Source organism: Euleptes europaea, chromosome 4, assembly GCF_029931775.1.
Source record: "Euleptes europaea isolate rEulEur1 chromosome 4, rEulEur1.hap1, whole genome shotgun sequence".
Lineage (NCBI taxonomy): Eukaryota > Metazoa > Chordata > Lepidosauria > Squamata > Sphaerodactylidae > Euleptes > Euleptes europaea.
The window spans coordinates 52,285,915-52,306,084 of record NC_079315.1 but is presented as its reverse complement, the minus strand read 5'-3'; the positions used below and the strand labels follow the sequence as shown (position 1 = coordinate 52,306,084).

The window sequence follows — 20,170 nt, the reverse complement described above, 5'->3', positions numbered from 1 at the left end:
TAAAAACAAGTTTGTTAGATTTCCTCTATCTCAGTTTTTGTCTAATATGATGCTGAACTTTGTTAGTGAAATTTGTTACATTTGTCTGTTTGTCTGTCTCAGGATTTCAGAACTCTGCATTTAACAATTTCCACTGTAATCATTGTCTGAAGTTCGGGGCATTGATTATTATTGGTTTTCTCATTGGCAAAGACTAAAATTTTGCAGGGTTTTAGCTGTTACACACACACACACACACACTTTTTTGTACTGTATGATGTGAGTGTGTTTACCTTTGGGACCTTTGTACAGCATCTTCATTGCCTTATGATTAAGTAGAATACTTGAGTAAATTAACCTAACCAACCTAAAATAGATCAGACACTGTTTAAATCAAATAGGAAATGCCTTTATTTTCAAATAGCCATAAACCAGAAATTTAACTGTTCCAACTTTTTTTTAAATTTCAGAAGCTGTCTCCGATACACATAGTTGTGAGGGTGAAGGATGTCAGCCTACCGAGAGTCCAGAAATGATAAGAAGGGAAGGAAGTAAACATATAAGGTTAAAGGAGGCTGAAGATCAATCTTCACTAGAGATGGATTATATGCTCATTACTGGTGAAGAAAATGTATCTTTGAGGAAAGATATCTTGGTAACACGAGAAAGTAATTTTGCTTCACAGGAAGCTGCAGCAGTAGCAGAACAAATAGATTCTCTTGAAACCTTTTCAGCAGACTCCTCAGATACATTTCAGTCAATCTCCATAATAAATGAAAGTGAAGGAAAGTCTGCACTGGAGACTGAATGGGATTCTTTTTATTTAGCAGAGAAAAGTCCTGCTGTTGTGCCTCAAAACCAAAGAGATGAAAATAAATCACCCAAAAGCCCTGTGCAAGATCAGGAATGGACTATGGTGGGCCAAAACGGAGTGGATGATATATCACCTGAAGAAAGCTGCAGCAGGACAGATACAATAGAGTCACTGTCTAAACATTCTAGTAAAGAATTAGAAAATGTTTTAAGCCAGGAATTGATCTATGAGACACAAGCTGAAACTCTGCTAGAAAAAAATCCTCACAAATCACTGGAACAAGAGGATGAAAATTCTCACAATAGGACAACAGATGCTCTTTTATTGCAAGTTGTTGCTGATGATGGTGAACTGGATGTCCATTCACAACGGCTTCTTGGCAGTGGCAGGGTAACAGAACAAGGAGTGGAAGAGGAGACCCAGTTTGTTGGCAGTGACAGAGAACATGGTCACATACCAGGGTAAGGACAGGCCTATTCATTTTACTTCTGATTTTATTCTGTGTGAAAGTAGTAACACATTCTAGAGCTAAATATTATTTTAATTACACAGCTAGAGTTTATATTTTACTTTTCTCTCCCAGTTACTTATTTTGACATTTAGCCCTAATTGTGTGGTTCCTGTTCTAGGTGAATCACTGCCTTAGAAGGTCTCCGTTTTCTCACCTTTTTAAACACAGTAGCCAAGAACTACTCAGAACTTTTTTTTCAGACTTTTGTTTGATGAGTGTCGATTCCTTTCTATTTCATTCCTTTATATATCATTTACCTTCACCCAATAAAACAACTCTGGATGTTGAACTATAAAGGATTTGAAAGGCAGGGGAGCTTTGTGTTATGCCAGAGACTATTGTTGACACCAAAGAAAAGCAGCACTCCTTTTAAATAAATATCGTGGAGCAACCAGCCTTCAGTTCAAAAGAACCACTTAAAGCTTGCTGGCGAATGGTTATCTAGCATTTAACACACACACTGATTGCTGAGAGGCTGTAATCCAGAAGTTCCTGATTCAAGTATCACCTGTTCTATATATGCAATAGGTGGCCATCTCTCAATTGTAGCAATACACAGTGTTGCAGTGCTGCTCTAGAAATTTCCCAAACTCTACGGTTTTTATCATAGAGATTTGGGAAATTTCCAGCTCTTCGCTGCAATGTCACTTCTGGATATGTAACCGGAAGGGACATTGCAGCATTGTGTACCATGAATGACCTCACCCCTGCCCCACCCCAAAAGCTCCCAGAGCAGCCCTATCACCCTTTTGCTTTTCTACAACAAGGAAAACAAAAACCCCAGATCCCCTTGCTCCTATCAAGTTCGGAAATTTGAAAATAAATGCACTTTGGCCAGTATGGCATTTGCTTTTCATATAGGCAGAAAAGCAGTGGTAGAAGAGGAGGAAGTGGGAGAGACTAGTGTTAGAGGGGGAATAGAGTGCAGAAGGAACGAAAGGGGGAATTTCCCTGTAATTTTCTCACTGGTCCCCACCTGTAGCTGTTTAAATGTCTTCAGCAAGGTACTCTTTTCCATTCTCATATTTTAGATCTGGGTCTACGAACCTTTTCTTCTATGTCATTACACCCTGTTGAGGTCCCTCCCAAAACCTCACCCTCCCCAGGCTTCACCCCAAATCTCCAGGAATTTCCCGATCTGAAGATGGCAAACCTAAAGCTGGATTTTCCCTTATCATTTTCCCTTATCATTCTCTTATTTTCCCTTATCATTTTGAATGAAGGGTGCTTTTAGAAAAACACAGGGATGGATGACTCGGTAGCTGCCTGTACATAGCCAGTAAAAAAACAGAAACAAAACTAATTTAAACCACTCTTGATGCTCTATCTGCTCTCCTGTTCTATCAGTGAGAGATTCTCAACAGCAAACTGGAAGCATAAGAAAAAAATGGGAACATGAGACTCAGGTTTTTAGTAGGAGTGCCAACCTCCCAGTCGTAGCTGGAGATCTGCTATCACAACTGATCTCCAGCCGACAGAGATCAGTTCACCTGGAGAAAATTGCCGCTTTGGCAATTGGACTCTATGGCATTGAAGTCCCTCCCCAAACCCCGCCCTCCTCAGGATCCACCCCGAAAACCTCCCGCCAGTAGTGAAGAGGGATCTGGCAACCCTAGGTTTTTAGTAGTATAAATATTTAATCAAGTACATAAGTCATACACACAAACAGGCATGTGAAATACAAAATGTCATGCAGACATGTTTCTTGAGAGACGGGCAATATATATTTTGGTCTGAAACAAAAAGGTTCAAGACAGAATTCATCCTGTTGTATGTTTAAGTAACATACAACAACTTTAATTGCTTCTATTGTTTTGCTTTATATGCAATTAAAAAAATTGAATTAAGTATTGAGTTAGGGTGATTGGTATTTCTTGCATTTTACTAGTGTAGGGAAGGAATTTGTAGAAATCTAGCTTTAGGTTTGCCATCTCTAGGTTGGGAAATTCCTGGAGATTTGGGGTGAAGCCTGCACAATTTTAAGAGTATTTTAAATAAGAACAAATCATGCCAAACATGATAAACATCTGTGCTATTTACATAAATACTGCAAAAATTACATCCTGATCTGCTGAGTCAGAACTTTGCTGACGTTTTCTTTCTTTCTTTCTCTCTGTGTAAATTTCTTACTCCATCTCTGGAAAGAAAGGGGATTTTTTTTTCTCCCTCCTTTGACAGCTAGTTTGCCAAATACGTTTTGGGCATGTTAAGAATTTGACACAATTGCACAGGGAAATGAAATTTGCAGATGACTGTAAATGTTTCTCAGAGCTGCTGTGTCTTTTGCTACATGCAGTAGGGTATCTGAAGGCAGGTGATCATCCTTATTTAGAAGTACCACTGGTCATGTGATCAGAAAAATGGTGGAGATCTGTATTCGTAGTAAGCTGCTACAGAGGAGAGATGCTGAAGTGAAGTAATAAAGCATTTTTTATTATTTTCACCCTGAAAAATAGCTGTCTGTGAAAGGTAAGGGCTTTTGTTTTTATACCAAGAAGCTGACAGAGCAAGTGATTTTTCAGTTAACAGCTCTATTATTGCAGGCAGAGGATGGTGGGTATTAAAAAGGGCATGAGAAGAATATTGTCAGCGGAGTGTGAGGCATCCACTGCCTCATTATGGAAAATTAGGCAGCTGTGTGTTAATTCTGTCACATATTCTTAAGAAGGGAACTGTATGTCCATTTGATGGCTTTATCTTGACAGGAAGCTGATGTGATTTTTTGTAATTAGGGAACAAAACTTTACTGTGTGTTTAATTGCATAAACAGTCTTCATTATTGTCATCTGGTCTTTAGCATAGCTTTCAGAATATGGTGTGTGTGTGTGTGTGGAGGGGGGGGAAATCAGAGTCACATCTGCTCTCTAACTGGGTTAAAAGCTTGTTGAACTAAGGAAACAGTACATCCCTTTGCGATCACATCAGCCTTACAGCTCAGTAACAGACAATAGCAATGTTTTTGATGTTTTGCTATCAAGTGAAGCATGTCACGTTTCTTTCTTGCAACATCCTCCTATATTGTTACAGTGAAAAAGCGCTTGTAACTGTTTGAGAGAGAGAGAGAGAGAGAGAGAGAGAGAGATGTCTCTCTTTTAAGATCAAAGAACATCAATACAAGTCTTGGAAAATTACAAGCACTTTTTAAAGAATATATATTAAAAATGTTGCCAGATTTGTCTGCAAAGTAAGCTTGAAAAATTCCATGTGAGAGATTATTTGAAAACACACTTTGTTTAATTAAAGAAATTATACCCCCGGATATGCATATTGCATTCCTAAATATTTCAAGCATGCTGGGAATCAGTGTGAGGAGAAATATATGAACTGTTGTTCTGTGTGTGGTATGGGTAATTGAGCATGAAGTCCAGGAAGCAGAGTTATAAGGAACAGTGGGTTGTGAAAGTAGGAACAGCAAAAGAGAGGAAGGGAGGGAGGGAGGGAGCGAGCTCCATTAACCACACAAAATTCTTTTGAGATCAAGGATTTTCCTAATACAAGTATCTCAGTCTTGAACCATTAATCTGTAAAAAGGAAACAGTAATACCTTCCATCAGGAGGTTAGAATAAAAATAATAAGAATAAATAATTTGGTTGGTATGCATGTATTTTTGAACAGTTCATATAAAAAGTATCTATATTTCATATGTTTGTAGGTTTAAAAATTTAAAAAACAAGTAAAATAGGAGAAAGGCGGTTTCTAATAAGACAGTGAAAATGGGCCAGCTGGGAGAGAATTGTGTCATGCCTTGTCATGGTGGATACAAGTGCAGTTCCTCCAAGAAAAACATGCAGTAGTTGGCTGTCTCGAGCAAAACCTGTAGTTTCCTATGAGGTGTGATGCCATACAGTCGACCCTCTGAAGCTGCCATTCCCTGCGAGGGAACTGATTTCTGTAGTCTGGAGATCAGTTGTAATTCCAGGGAAACTCCAGGCCCCACCTGGAGGCTGGCAACTCTAATTTAATCAAAGTGCAGATTGTTTGATACCTGAATAAAATACAGGTTTGCTTTTTTACCAATCCATACAGCTCCATCTTCAAAGCTCTATCCTCCAGCATCATCCACATTTTTAGCATTGGCAAATCCCAACTCGACCCATTTCTAGTCACAGAAAATGCTGTTGCTAAGATCATTTCACTGGTTAGTGCATTTAATGCCCTAAATTCTGACATGATGTACTTTGCCATAAGCTGTATTTCCTCTTTTCCACAATAGCTCCACACACTCCTACTGTGAATCCCAGTACCTGGGAGCAGTTCTGTACCCCAGAGATCCATTTTTGGTCCTGCATCTGATGAAGTATACTCTGTTTAATGGAAGCTTCACCTTTAACAGATTTCTCAGACGTAAGAATACAAGGCCTGCTGTTTATTGACTGAAGCCTTTCCTCTTCTTCCCTAGCAGTGCCATATCCTCTGTGGCTCAAAGGGTGGGAGGTGGCTTCAACAGGTTCTGTGGCTACCATGGCCTAGTTCTTGCCACCCCCCACCCGATGGATTAGGCAAAGAAGCGATTGCCTTTTGGTAAACAGGACTCTTCAACATTGCCGAAACTCTAGCATAGCTTCCCTCTCAAAGGCAGAAAGCACCCCAACCACACTAGCTGCCTTCCTCAATGGCATCTTGATAGCACTGCATCGCAACAGGATGCTTTACCACTTCCCTGTCAGGCCTTTGCCTTCTAGCGGGAGCAAAGGCTGTTGACATGAGCTAGGCCAGGTTCTGGCTGCGAGTCATGTCCTTGGTTCTCATGCCTCTGAACGTCTGTGTACAGTTTCGCTCATCTTGTTTTCTGCAGCTGAGATAATGTTTCGTCTGCCTTTCCTGGGAAGTGCTTATCTCGGGGTTGCTTAGCAATGTTTACTTTTTCCAGATCCTGACATTAGGCCAGTAATCGGGAATACAGACAGGTTACATGCTTAAGACACTATGTACTGGAAAAAGTAAACATTGCTAAGCAACCCCGAGATAAGCAGTTCCCAGGAAAGGCAGACGAAACTATCTCAGCTGCAGAAAACAGGATGAGCGAAACTTTACACAGACGTTCAGAGGCATGAGAACCAAGGACATGACTCGCAGCCAGAACCTGGCCTAGCTCATGTCCAGAGCCTTTGATCCCACTAGAAGGCAAAGGCTCTTGACAGATCAGGCGTCTGTCCCTAGCATCCCAAAAGCAAACGCATCCAGGCAGGTAGCTCTGAAGCAGTAATACTTTATTAGGAGCAAAAAGACAGATTAAAGAACTGACTGCCTACCATGCAGGTGAGGCCAGTAATGGGGAATACAGACAGGTTACATGCCTAAGACACTCCGGAATGGAAAAAGTAAACATTGCTAAGCAACCCCGAGATAAGCAGTTCCCAGGAAAGGCAGACGAAACATTATCTCAGCTGCAGAAAACAGGATGAGCGAAACTGTACACAGACGTTCAGAGGCATGAGAACCAAGGACATGACTTACAGCCAGAACCTGGCCTAGCTCATGTCAAGAGCCTTTGCTCCCGCTGGAAGGCCAAGGCCTGACATTACTGGCCTAATTGCACCTGCTTCCATCCTCACACTCATTTCCTGTCTCTTTTGCTTGACTGATTAGTAGGCTGCCCCACCATTGTTGGGCCCTAATCCATAATAGATGTAGTGTTCTTGAGGAGGCCTGTTTACAGATAACAGCTGAGATTACAGTATGACTGTCCACTGTTATTTCTCACTAGGGTTGTGCAAGAAAAAAATGCAGTAAATTTTGGGTTTATTGGGCCCGATTTTTTCAGGAAACCTGAAATGAGCCGAATGCTAGGGCTGTTGATTTGGTAAAAACCAAACTGGAAAAATACAGAAAAATGCAAATTCAGTAAAATTCCAGGGTTTACTGAGTCCGCAAAATCCGGGAAGTTGGCCAAGCCAAATTTGCAATTCTTGAAAAGCTGGATAAAAATCTGGCTTTCTACGGCTCCTGAAGGGGCATTTTTGCAGTTAGAGGTCCCAGATTTTCACGGTAGCTAGAAGGGACTCTCCTTGCAAGAACCCCCATGTTTGGTAAAGATTGGGTCAGGGGGTCCAGAGTTATGGGGTCTAGAAGGGGTCGCCCCCATCCTCCTTCATTGAAAAGCATTGTCAAAGTGACTGTGTTCAGATGCTTTAGTGTGATCTTCACAATGTATCTCAATGGAGAAAATGGGCTTTAAATGGTAAGAAAGTTTGCCCTGTGCCTCCATAGTGATACAATGTATCCAGCACATTGTGCAGATACATGTGAGAATTCTAATTGTCTGTGACCCAGTTCTCAGGGTGCGTGAGGAAACCATCTAATTGGGTTTTTCTCATGTATTCGCACAATGGGCTTTTTTGTTTGCAAAGCTCCTGGGGGGCATTTTTGCAGGTAAAGGTCCCAAATTTTCAGGATAGCTGGAAGGGACTCTCCTTGCAAGAACCCCCAAGTTTAGTGAAGATTGGGTAAGGGGTTCTGAAATTATGGGGTCTGGATGAGGTTGCCCCCTTCCTCCATAGGGACCAATGCAAAGTGTTTGCATTGGATTTCAATGGAGGAAGGGGGCGACCTCTTCCAGACCCCCAAAGTTTGGTGAAGATTGGGTCAGGGGGTCTGAGTTTATGGGGCTCAGAAGGGGTTGCTCCATAAAGAAACATTGCAAAGTTTGCAATGATTATAGAGGAGGGGACAACCCCTTCCGGACCCCATAAAATAGGACCACCTGACCCAATTTTCACCAAACTTTGGGGGTCATGCAAGGAGAGTCCCTTCAAGCTATGCTGTGAATTGGGGGGCTCTACCTCGAAAAATGTTTCCCCAGGACACAAAAAGTGTCTTATTTTTAAAAGGTAGATCAATGAAACAATAAAACTGCAGGAAGGAAGAGCTCCACCGGTCCTCTGGGTCCAGATGCAGCAGAGGAGTGCCTGGCTGCTTCCCGACTGCCTTCTGCTAGCCACATCAATGGCTAGAGTTGCCTGCACTGGGTTGGGAAATACTTGGAGAATTGGGGATGGAGCCTAGAAACGGTGGAGTTTGGGGAGGTCAGGGACCTCAGCAAGGTACAATCCCATAGAATCCGCCCTCCAAAGCAGCCATTTTCTCCAGGGAAACAGACCTCTGTAGTCTGGAGATCAATTGTAATATTGAGAGTTCTCCAGGCCCAACCTGGAGGTTGGCAATCCTAACAATGGTTGTTAGAAATTGGGGTGGGGAATGACTTTGGCTGTGGTCTCCCCTCAATATCTGCTGAGTTGCAGAAAGAGAAGGTCTGGCTGTAATTGCTAGTCCCTCTAACATTCTTCCCAATTGGAATGGAATGGGGGGAATGCTCAACTTTGATTTCTGGTTTTTAGAGGTTCAGAAAATCATGCCTGGCTAAAGAAATTCTCTTAATGTATAGCCCTTTCCCTTTAAAGATGTAGTTTTAACTAAAGTGTTCTTAAACTCAGCATAGGGTCCTTTACTTTGAATGTGATGCATCATTTAATCAGAGTCTTCTGAGGCTGAATCCAAATATTTTATCTACTTCTGCATTCCAGCAGGCCCTGAAAAAGGACATTTGGATCCATTCTCACAAGCCTGCTTTCTGTAGCTGATTAGTTGGTTCTGTGCCAAGTGCTACTGGCTCTGTTCTGTATTTGGTGTTATCTGTTTCATCCATTCCTACCAACATTTTTTGACAGTAATGTACCAGCCTATTTGTCTTTGTCTGTGGTCCCTTTGGCAGGCTCTTAGCTTCCCATGCCCTCTGTGATCCACCACAGAGATTTTGTTGTTGCATTACATGGCTTTGCATGTCACTTTTTGCCAATTAAGTAGGCTGTTTAATGCAAATTTTGCTTCAAAATTCCTTGCCATACATAGCCGCTGTTTCACTACAGTAAAGCATACTGGTACACCAACTCCTCATTAACATGAATTTCTTTTTTTTAGATCACCATTTGATTGCCTATTCAAAGAGAAACAGCATAGTCTATGGTAAAGTGGGCATAGCTCAATGGAAGTGCAAGTGTTTTACATGCATAAAATAAAGTCCAGTTTTAAAAAGCTAGGTTTCATCACTTGGGCTTCTGCCTGAGACCCCAGAGACCTGCTATTGGTCGCACTTGATAGTGCTGCACAATATGAGCCATTAGTCTCACAAAGCAGCTTTTTATTCCCTCTTGTAAAGATACTGAGCAACAACTATGATGCTTAAGTAATAGAACATTTTGAAGTGCATTTTATTAGTTCTGACCCTGCTTAGCTTCTGAGATCTGACGAGATCAGGCTAGCCTGGGCTATCCAGGTCAGGGCGCTGTGAGGGATAGGGTTGTACAAAAAAAAAAAAAAAAAAAAATTGGTAAATTTTTGGTTCGGGTTTATTTGGCTTGATTTTTTTTTTGGTAAACCCAGAATAAGCCGAATACCCATACTAGTAAATTTGTCTTTTGGCTTTATTTCCAGGTTTACTAAAAAATTCAGGTCTGTTATAGTCTATGGGGATTTTTTCCCCAAAGCTCCTATGGGGGCATTTTTGGAGGTAGAGCTCCCAAATTTTAAGAGTAGCTTCAAGGGACTCTCCTTGCATGAACCCCAAAGTTTGGTGAAGATTGGGTCAGGGGGTCCAATTTTATGGGGTTCGTAAGGGATCACCCCCTCCTCCATAGGGAAGCAAATGCTTATCTATGGAGGAGGGGGTTGACCCCTTCTGGACCCCATAAAATTGGACCCCTGACCCAAACTTTATCAAACTTTGGGGTTCATGCAAGGAGAGACCCTTGAAGCTATGCTCTGAATTTGGTGGCTCTACCTCAAAAAGTGCCCCCGGGAGAATTATAAAAGTACTCACTTTTCACAGTTTGTAATGGCCGCCTGCTTTCTCACCCAAGAATCGTGGGAAAACTCAGTTTTTGCACAATTGCACATGCTCATTGCAAGCGTTCATGGGAAACTGAGATTTGCCATGACTCTTGGGGGGCGGATGCGGCCGTTACAGACTGTAAAAATTAAGTACTTTAAAAATTCTCCTGGGGGACATTTTTTGAGGTAGAGTCACCAAATTCACAGCATAGCTTCAAGGGCCTCTCCTTGCATGAATTCCAAGGTTTGGTGAAGATTGGGTCAGGGTGTCCAATTCTATGGGGTTCAGAAGGGGTCACCCACTCCTCCATAGACAAGTATGGTAAAGTTTACAATGCTTCTCTGTGGAGGAGGAGGCATCCTGTTCCAGACCTCATGACCCAATCTTCACCAAACTTCAGGATTCATGCAAGGAGAGTCCTTTGAAGCTACCTTGAAAATTTGGGAACTCTACCTTCAAAAATGCCTTTGCCAGAGCTCATTAAAAGAAATCCCATAGGGATTTATAATTTCTGGGGAAAGCTGAAGCCAAAAAAAGCCAAACACTTATTTGGCTGATTTGGTGATTGGCTATTCAACATCGGCTTTATTCTCAGGATTTTGTATTCGGTAAAACCGAAATCTTTATTTTCAGTTTGGGTTTATTGATATGCACAACCCTAGTGAGAGGGTATTCACTCATTCAGATAAATGTGCAGTCAAGGGCTGAATGGGACCATATCAATTGTTCCTGTTCCTTACCTTCATGTGTTTGCCCAAAGATACAGAATAGCCTTTGTGCAAGTAACTTGCAAATGGGTAGGCTCTGTCCATGAAGCTGGATATCCTGGAGAAGGCAGAGTCCCCAATTATATACCCACAGTCTCTGATTAGACCTTCCACTGAACATGTAGTGGTTAAGGGCTAGACAAGAAGGCATGATTCTTTGCCCACTCCATGCATAAAGTGAACTTGTGGACCATGTTGCCAGCCTATTTCAGTGTTGCCTTTAGGATTGGGACAGCCAAGGCAGCTGCCAGCTTGGGCATACCAGTTAAGCAGATTCAGGCCATTGGGAGGTGGAGATCCATGTCCTACAGGAATTACATTCGGCCTCACCTTGACAAAGTTTAAACTTTTGTTTTGCGTTGCAGCGGGGTGTCAAAAAAGAGTGTGTATCTGCCGGCACAGCATTGTGCACTGGGTGGGAGTATATGCAGGATTGTTTGGTTGGGGTAGACAGCTGGGCCTTGATAGATCTCTGCTCATCTCATGGTTTGGACTAAGGGGCATGTGCTGGACTCCCTTGGTGCCCAGATTGATGCGGATGGCCTGGCTGCACAGTGTTCCTGATGCCCTTGTTATACAACTAGGGGGAAATTACCTGGGCAAGCGAAAGGGAAAGGACCTATTGGAGGCAGCTTGCTTGGACTTATGGGCTATTGCAACCATGTTTCTCGGCACCATCCTTTGCTGGTCAGATATGCTTGAGCGACGTTCATGGTGGGGGGGTCTTCTGCCCAAAAAAGTTGGATGCTGCCCAGCAAAAAGCCACCAATGCCATTGGCAAGTCCGTGTCATCCGTGGCATGGTCATCCGCCATTGGGACATATCTTTTCAACAACTGGCCTTGTTTCGGCCAGATGGAGTTCACCTCTCAGAATGGGGTATGGACACCTGGGTTACACAATATCCGCCAAGGTCTGAAGGATTGCCTGCAGCTGTAAGTGCGTTGGTGGGAACAGGGTGGGTTCATGGGCCCCTCCTGGCTCTTTGGCAGTGTTTGGCATCAGGCTGGATTCCAGGAGAGAAGCATGCCTATTATGTTAGGTGCTTTGGAACACAGGCAGGATTATGCTGCTGCAGTTGTCTGTGGGCTTCCTAGAGGCACCTGTTTGGCCACTGTGTGAACAGACTGCTGGACTTGATGGGCCTTGGTCTGATCCAGCATGGCCTTTCTTATGTTCTTATGTTATGTTCACAGTCCATATTTTGCAAAACCTTAATTAAAAACAGCCAAGACACATTATCAAAAGCCTTTTCTGCATCCAAAAACCTAAATATTGACACTATCGTCCATGCTTGTCCTTCCAGTAGTCTAATCTTCAGGATCAAATATGTTCCATTCTGGTCTTTTAGTTCTTGAAATACTTCCAAACTTGTGCTGTTAATATATATTGCAACACCATTCTTCTTTACTTGAGCTGAGGGGGACCGGGGGGGTGGGGACGTCCTTAGGCTGGGCTGTTTGATGGCCTGTTTGATGGCCACCTCTCTTGATGCTAACAGAAATTGATTGCCAGACACCCTTGGCTTTACCAGTTCTCCTAATTATCAGTGGTCTGCCCTTTGTATTTATTTCTGTTTATATCCCTCCTGCCATATCAAAACAAGCCCTCTTTTCCAATTGGTCAGATTTATACTGTCTACTTGAAAGACTTTTCACAAAATTCCCTGGAGCTAAGTTTTTCCTAGGGGGTAGGCCCTTCGGATGAGACTTTCCTTGGTAAAATTCCAGATTTGTCTGTTGATTTTGTTTTAAAGGGGTGCTTGGAAAGAAGATTAACAAATCAAAAGATTAACCAAGCAGGCATTCTGTTATTCAAGTTGATTATTCAGTTGGCCTAATAATGCTAAATGGACTGATGGGCCTTGATTATCTTGGAGAGTTCACCTTTATTTCTACAAGGGGGTATAGTATTGTAGATAATTGTTTAGTTAACCTTGCTGCTTTTCCTTTAATCATTGGTTTTGGGTTTGGCGAGTTTTTGGGAGGTGACCATTTACCTTTGATAACCACTCTCTATTTACTCGGTCCCCTTTATTTAGTAAAAGGTCCAATTGATCATTTGGAAACTCAAGAGAGGGACTTGAGAGCCATTCGCTGGCTCTCTCTTGAAAGTAGTCCTGAGCTCAAAAGATTGTCAGAGTACTTATATAGCAATTATGAGTGCTACTGACCATAGGAAGGGGATTGGTCTCTTTTCTACACTGATGAAAAATTTCTCTATGTTCCTGCTTAAGACACCTGTGGGTAAAGCAGTCCCAAGAAATAATTGGTTTGATGGAGCTTGTAGGGCTGCTAAGCGTCTACAGTGCATTCCTGAGCTCTAAGGGCAAAAGCCCTTAGGAGGCCAGGAAGGTGCTGTGACGGCGTCCAGGCCCCCTGTGCTGGTGTCTGGACAACTTACGCTGGTGTTAGTGACCTGAATGCTGGTGGGAAGGCCTGCTGGCAACTGCCGTGGCCATGCTGCCCCGGGACACTGACAGGACCTTCTGCTGGCGTCCGAAAGCTGTCAAAACCCGCACCGGTGTCCCAGGAGGCGTTCCCGGGGCGTCCCGGCACTGAGCTGGGGGAGAAGCCACTGTTAGGTGGCCTCCTAAGCCCTTTCGGGCCAGGAATGCCCCTTTTTATTTTTGCAAGATACGCTGCCTTTTTAGATGGCATATCTCCCATGCAATCCTATGAAGGGTTGTATGGATTTTTTACGCTGCTGGGGGGTTTCGGCGAAGCCAAAACCTCCTTTGGAGGCAGTGCAGCCGTGTTGCCTCCAAAGACCAGCGCAGGCATTCCTCTTAGGAATGCACTGTAGTATCTCAGAATTTGTGATTAATGAGACAGCTTCAGACCAATAGCTCGGTGAAAGATCTACTGGTTGCTAAGAGGGCTTATAAACAAATCGTAAAGGAAAAGAAAGCTGCTGCCAGAATGAGATCATGGCCTATGACATTGGTGATCCAAGATGGCAATGGTGAGGTAGCGGTAGCGAGATTGTCTCCCCCGGTAAAACCCGAATAAGAACTATTTATCTGAAATGAAAACTTTTCTCTCTGATCTAAAGCCTTTGCTCCGACACTCTAATTAGGTGATAAGGAAGATGGGGAAAACAAAGAAGCGAAGGCATTCACTATCAGCATCAGAGGAGACTGGGGGAGAGAGAGAAAGTGAGAGAGGAAAACAACTGAAAATGGATTGCTTTTCAACGGATACAAACTTGGAATTCTCTGTAAATATCTTGCCACAAGGAACAGATTTGCAGCTTTGGGTCAGGAGATGACTCATGAGGAGGAGGAGGTGGAGAATTGTTTTTTAACAGAAAAATCCATAGGACAGCTAAGGACCCGGGAGAGGGTAAGCGATATAAGTCTACTCATTAAACAAACATCGTTAGTAGCTGAAACAATAACCAACCTTTACTTGAAAATGGATCAAATAAATATAAAATTTGATGAGTTGAAAGAAGTGTTGTGGCTTATGTTGGAGAAACTGCAATTAAAATTTGAAGAGGTGGAAAATAGAAGAGATTTGTTGGGGGGGTCAGCTTAAAGTGCCCCGGGCTAGAAATAATGAAAACAACAAACAAAGGAAGCAACAATCCAGCCTCACCCCCAAGGAATCTAATCCAAATACACCAAGCAAAAATTCACGTAGCTTCAGAGTAAATCAGTGGCACTACTCATAGGGAAAATGAGACTAAATGAAAACCGGTGGAGCAGCAAGTGGGCAGTAGAGGCCTCCCAAAGCGAGATCTTGGAATGCCAAAAGCACCACTTGGATATTGAAAGTATTTTATGGCTACAGAGTAAAAACTTTCATAAGAGATGGATTATTACATTTAAGGGAAATAAATGGCCATCATTGCTCCAGAGAAGAAAAGAGCATCTGGAGAGGTTTGAGATCTTTCCTGCAAGAGTTTTCAAAGTTTGCGGGAAAACATGAAGCTGTCTTATACTGAATCAGACCTTTCCCCTGCTGTCTCAAAAGATAGTGGCTCCCCCTCCCCCCACTTGTGCAAGGGAAAAATCAACCGAAGGCTGAGAAGGCATCAAGCTGCTCCTCAATTTCAAGGGGAAGAAAGAGGAGATTAAATAGGAACCCTAAGGAGAAGCACAGAAATTAGTAAACATCAAATGAATGCAACAACTGCTAATATGGAGGGACACGGGTGGACATGCTGCCGGAAGCACCATGCATAAATGATATCAGAGGCTTCTGGAAATGTGATGATGAATTTAAATGTTTCGCAGACTTCCCAATTTAGTTGGATTAGTAACTGCGAATCTATATCACCTTTAGAATCAACTTATTGTGCCCTGGAAGGGAAGCAGGAGAAGCCTCTACCGATTTCTAGTTCTGACCTGAGGAGTGGCTCAGCTAAAGGTGAGCTGGATGTATTACCGCTGGATTCAAATCAGGGCAACGAACTTCGGAGAAACAAAAAGTCCCCCTCCCTAGAGTAATAAAAGTAGAGTGTGAACTAGACTCAGGCACTTTACATAGGACTTATTTAAAGGAAAATCTGCAAGATCTAAGTAAGACTAAATCTTTGACCCAAGAACTAATGGAGGTGGGTGAAAGTAAGTTGGGAAAAGATACCAACAATTTGGGAAAAGATACCAACAAAACGAAGTCCCCCGAGGCTTATCAAGTCCCTCAAGTGGGAGAGAAAGGAAGAGTTGAAGTAGTCCCCTATGGATCCCCTGAAAACACCCACCTCTCGGAATGACTACAAAGCTCCCCAAAGAAAATACTGATCAAATGCCTTTCTTAGAATATTGCAGGCTGGAAGCAGCATATGGGGGATACTGACCTGCAGAAATTCCTTTTTGACTTTGACATCATTCTTTTACAAGAAACGTGGTCGGCTGGAGAGATTTTTCTGCCTGAGTTTTCATCTTATGTACTTCTGGCTCTACAGTATGGTTCGATGGGGCGTCATAGAGATGATTTATGTTTATTTGTAAATAACAAACTGAATATAACCCCAGTGCTGCTGGACTGAAGTCCGCCTGTGGCCCAAGCCATTTTGTTGCAGCTATTAGACCCCCAACTTGTGATTGTAAATGTGTACCTCCCACCCCAAGTTGATCATAGTGCCCTTCGGGATCAATGGTTCCAACTCACAAACGATGTCATAAATCTGCAACTGAAATACCCTTCAGCTCTCCTTCTGTTGGCAGGTTATTTAAACACCAGAATAGGGAAGTATGATTATATACTGTGCCTGAAGATTGGCCTTGATGTTGCTGATTTGCCATCTGACCTATTTCCCTACACAAGAGTTTTGAAGGATGGGCTCACTAACAAAGCAGCCTCCTTTTTTGCAGAATTCCATTTGGGAACCTATTTGGCCATTTTAAATGGATCATTCCCAAATGACCAGCTAGTGGAATTTACTTTTGGATCCACCCGTGGAAACAGTGTGGTTGATTATTGTATGGTGTCCCCTGGTTTGATAGAATCTATTACCCACTTTCAGGTGATGGTTCGAACTGAAAGCGATCACTGCCCGTTATTTGTTAAATTAGAAATAAGTTGCCCTGTAAACCACGAGCCCACTCATGTTCCACTGAAATGGTCTCCGCGGGTAGAAAGGGAAATCGCTGATCTCTTGGCAAAAGATACCATGGATCGCCTTTTATGTGAATTGACCATGGCACAGACATTAGATGAAGCACTACAAATTTATGCAAACATAATAATTAATACTGCCCGGTACAATGACTCTTCTAGATTCTGGCCGATTGTTTCCTCTTCTCTAAAAACTAGCTGTATTTTCCTTTATGCTATCACTACCCAGACTTGGGTATCATATTTTTCATCATTGTATTCTAAACTGAATTATGATGATAATGGCAACCAGTTCTGTATTCAGAGATAGTAAACCTTATTAAAGGTCTCCACACTCGGAAGGCTGTGGGCCCTGATGGCATTCCAGTAGAATTTATTATTAATAACATGGACTGGTGGGTGCCTCTTTTGGCTAACCTACTTACCCGAGTGAATTCTACTGGTGTGATGCCCCCTGAATGGTGTTCTAGCATAATTGTTCCAATTTATGAAGCTGGAGATAAGGATAACCCTAAGAATTTTCAACTTATTAGCTTGTTGTCAATAGTTGATAAGATCTATGCAGCTTTTTTGTTGAATAGACTTCAGTCTTGGATGGCCAACTCCAAGTTTATTGGCCCAGAACAGGTGGGATTTCATAAGGGATATAACACACTTGATCACTGTCATGTGTTATCCCACTTGATCAGTAAGTATGCCATCTCAAGGAAGGGCTACCTATATGCAGCTTTTGTAGATCTTGCCTATGCATTTGACTCCATATCTAGAACCCGACTATGGGCTAAACTGAAGTCCACCACAAGGAGGTGTTTTTAGAGATAGGACTTATTTAGGTTTTATGGTTTTATTGTTCAAGACCTCGGTCTAAAAACAGGGGGAAAGAAAGAAAGTAGACTTGAGCTGAGGCCATATATAGTTTTCCTAATGTTTTGCAATTTAAAATTTGTTCATGTTCTTTCTTTATATGGGTTTCTTGCAAACAAAGTATATCTATTTTTTATTTTTTTTAATTGATTAAAATGTTTTGAACATTTGGTGGTGAATTTACCATGCATCCCTGAAGGGGTGGGGGTGAAGCTCTTTAGGAGCGGGCATGACCCTTCGCCGGCATAGGCGCCACCTTATCATGGAATAAAGTGGCACCTATGCCGGTGTGAGGGCAAATTGAGATCCCCCGCAAGTCCTTGTGGGTTCCTACTTGTCATATAAATAAAATATATTGAGGATTGTAAAGCATTTTTACTCTAAAAAGAGCTATAGCAGTTCTAAATGGAGGCTGTACACTTTAGTTGATTAAAGTGATGGATTAGTCATTGTGAACAATTTGTTATCAGTGTGTCTGAAATTGAAGGGCCCATCTATTTTCTGATATCATTTGGGCTTTATTATGTTACTGTAATAGGTAATGAAAAGAAACTAATAGAACATGAGAAAGAAAGAGAAACCTTTCCTACAACAGGTAATAGGAGAAGTAATAGTATCATTATTAAATAAATTGTAAATTATCTCTCACATCCTGTAATATCTTCCAAAAGAGTACTTATTATGAGTTTGGGTAATAGCAAATTTATTTATATATAATAGGCTAAACTTCTAATAGTCAACAACGAGTTTTTAATTAATGAGCAGCACTAGTATACTATAATCCCCCATAATCCCAATAGCATAGACCTTGGATGGAATAGGCAGTCATCACCCTCATCTCTCAGAGAGCTTGTTGGCTCAAGAAACAGCAATTAATTTAACTCTCTTTGCTTCCAGCTTCTCTTCCATTGCTAATAATGTGTGTGTGTGTGTGTGTGTGTGTGTGTGAGTGAGTGAGAGACTGAACTATTCAAAGATGAACCATCCAATGTATAGTCCAGGTGCCACCTAGTAATATGAGGTAGCCATCCACATATTCATTACTTTGTGCTTGTCTGCTCCTTCAAGCTGACTATTGCAGGATGATTGGCTCATGGCTGTTCCTTCAGGAAACTTTTGCTACTTTTTGGTTCATGACCCCTGAGTTGAGGAAAATGTGGCCAGTATATGGAATGTTTTGGCTCAAACTATGATATTTCAGATAAATTATTTTAGAAATATTACAGTTTGGTGAATTTCAACTACCAGTAATAAGCAGTGCCAACAGAAATTTTTATTTAAAGAAAGACTGAATTCTAGTTTCTTCGCCTTAAGCAATTTCTTCTGTGGCCTTGAACAAACCATGTTTATTTCTAGCTTATTGTTAAAACAGTGATTAATCATGCATTTTTCTCATTTAGCTATATTGTAAACATTATTAGCCAATATTTACACATCATTCTGCACTGCAAATTATGGTTACGGTAACTTGTTTTACAATATTTTGCTTAGGCTCTTGTCTCACTACTGCTTCACAGTGTGAAAATATAAACATTATTAAGATTTCTTTCCCAAGAATACCAATGTGTTGAAGAAAAGGTCTTTCTCCTCCCCCTAACAATTTTTAATAATTCAATTTTGCTAATTAACCAGCTACATAGCACAGGTGAGGTAATTAAATTCTACAGTATGTATCTACTGAAATTTAACTCTCTGGAGGCTGTAAAATTAATCAGGTTTCTCAAGTTCGTGCCTGTGATGTGATTATGATTACACAGCTTCTCTTAAACAATTGTCAGTAAAAGCAATAGCTGTTTTCCTTAATCTCAGACGAGCTTACATTAACTTCACTCTTTTTATTTCTGTTTATCTGTGTCATGTACACAGCAACAGAGGAGCTTTCCCGCAGTGATACCTGGTCCATATTAACTTGCCACTGCCACTTTTGCATGTTCTGGGTCACACACTACAGTACCTGTGCCTAGAACTAGAAATCATTTCAGTCTGGAAGTTGGCATGGCTGCTTCCTACCCATTATTGCCTACATGGGCAATACTGGAGTAGGGATTGACCATATCATCTGCCTGACCTACATGGATGACAGTTCTAGTTTTTCGCAATGCACCATGGAATCCAAACCATTTGAAAGCACCAGCCATATCACAGAGGCACATACAATCTGGGCACAAACATGAACACACACATGAAGCTGCCTTATACTGAATCAGAAAATCATTTTATCAAGGTCACTATTGTCTACTCTGACTGGTAGTGGCTCTACAAATTCTCATGTAGAGGTATTTCACATCACTGCTGCCTGGTCCTTTTTTAACTGGAGATGCCGGTGATTGGACCTGGGACCTTCTGTGTGCTAAGCACGCACTGAGCCACAGCTGCAGCATAAGGAGCTTGACTAATGGAACAAAGTGAAGCCAAACTAGGTGCACAAAAAGTGCACCAAAGAGTATTATGCAAAGAAAGTAATCAAGGTAAAGATTTCTATATCTTTGTTAGGGTGTTACTTGATGTTACATATGTTACTTAAATAAGTATAGCCTGGACTTGGCCAGGATTTCCTTTCCTCTATTGGTACTGAGGTTTCATTCGTTTAATAAACAAGAACATTGTTAACACACAGTTCTCCCAAGTATATGAATCAATTCTTTTCAGTCTGTTTTATGACTGAAGAAGTTTAGGGAAGAAAATTTCAATAACTAATTATTCACATTTTCAACTACTTATGGAAATAAATGGAGCTATATGTCTTGGAAAAGTCTATGTGAACGGCTCTCCCAGATGTTTGGGTGTCAAGTTGCAATTCAGATCACCTTATGTTCTGCTCCAGTGGTCAAATGGAAAAAATGA

The 20,170-nt window shown here is 41.8% G+C and overlaps 2 protein-coding genes across 4 annotated transcripts in view; both read left to right on the top strand.

Moving 5' to 3' along the window:
• The window catches only part of LOC130476984 (protein prune homolog 2-like), a 78,175-nt gene extending 77,978 nt beyond the window's left edge, over positions 1 to 197 (top strand). Inside the window, exon 9 of the mRNA XM_056848985.1 lies at positions 103 to 197. Within this exon, the coding sequence (XP_056704963.1) occupies positions 103 to 197 (95 nt within the window). The remainder of the gene's footprint in view (positions 1 to 102) is intronic.
• A 327-nt stretch (positions 198 to 524) lies between these two features.
• Positions 525 to 20,170, top strand: part of LOC130476204 (protein prune homolog 2-like) — a 55,467-nt gene continuing 35,821 nt past the window's right edge. For all 3 annotated transcript variants that reach the window (XM_056848093.1, XM_056848094.1, XM_056848092.1), the window contains exon 1: positions 525 to 1,254. In XM_056848093.1, the coding sequence (XP_056704071.1) occupies positions 578 to 1,254 (677 nt within the window). In that variant the 5' untranslated portion in view covers positions 525 to 577. The remainder of the gene's footprint in view (positions 1,255 to 20,170) is intronic.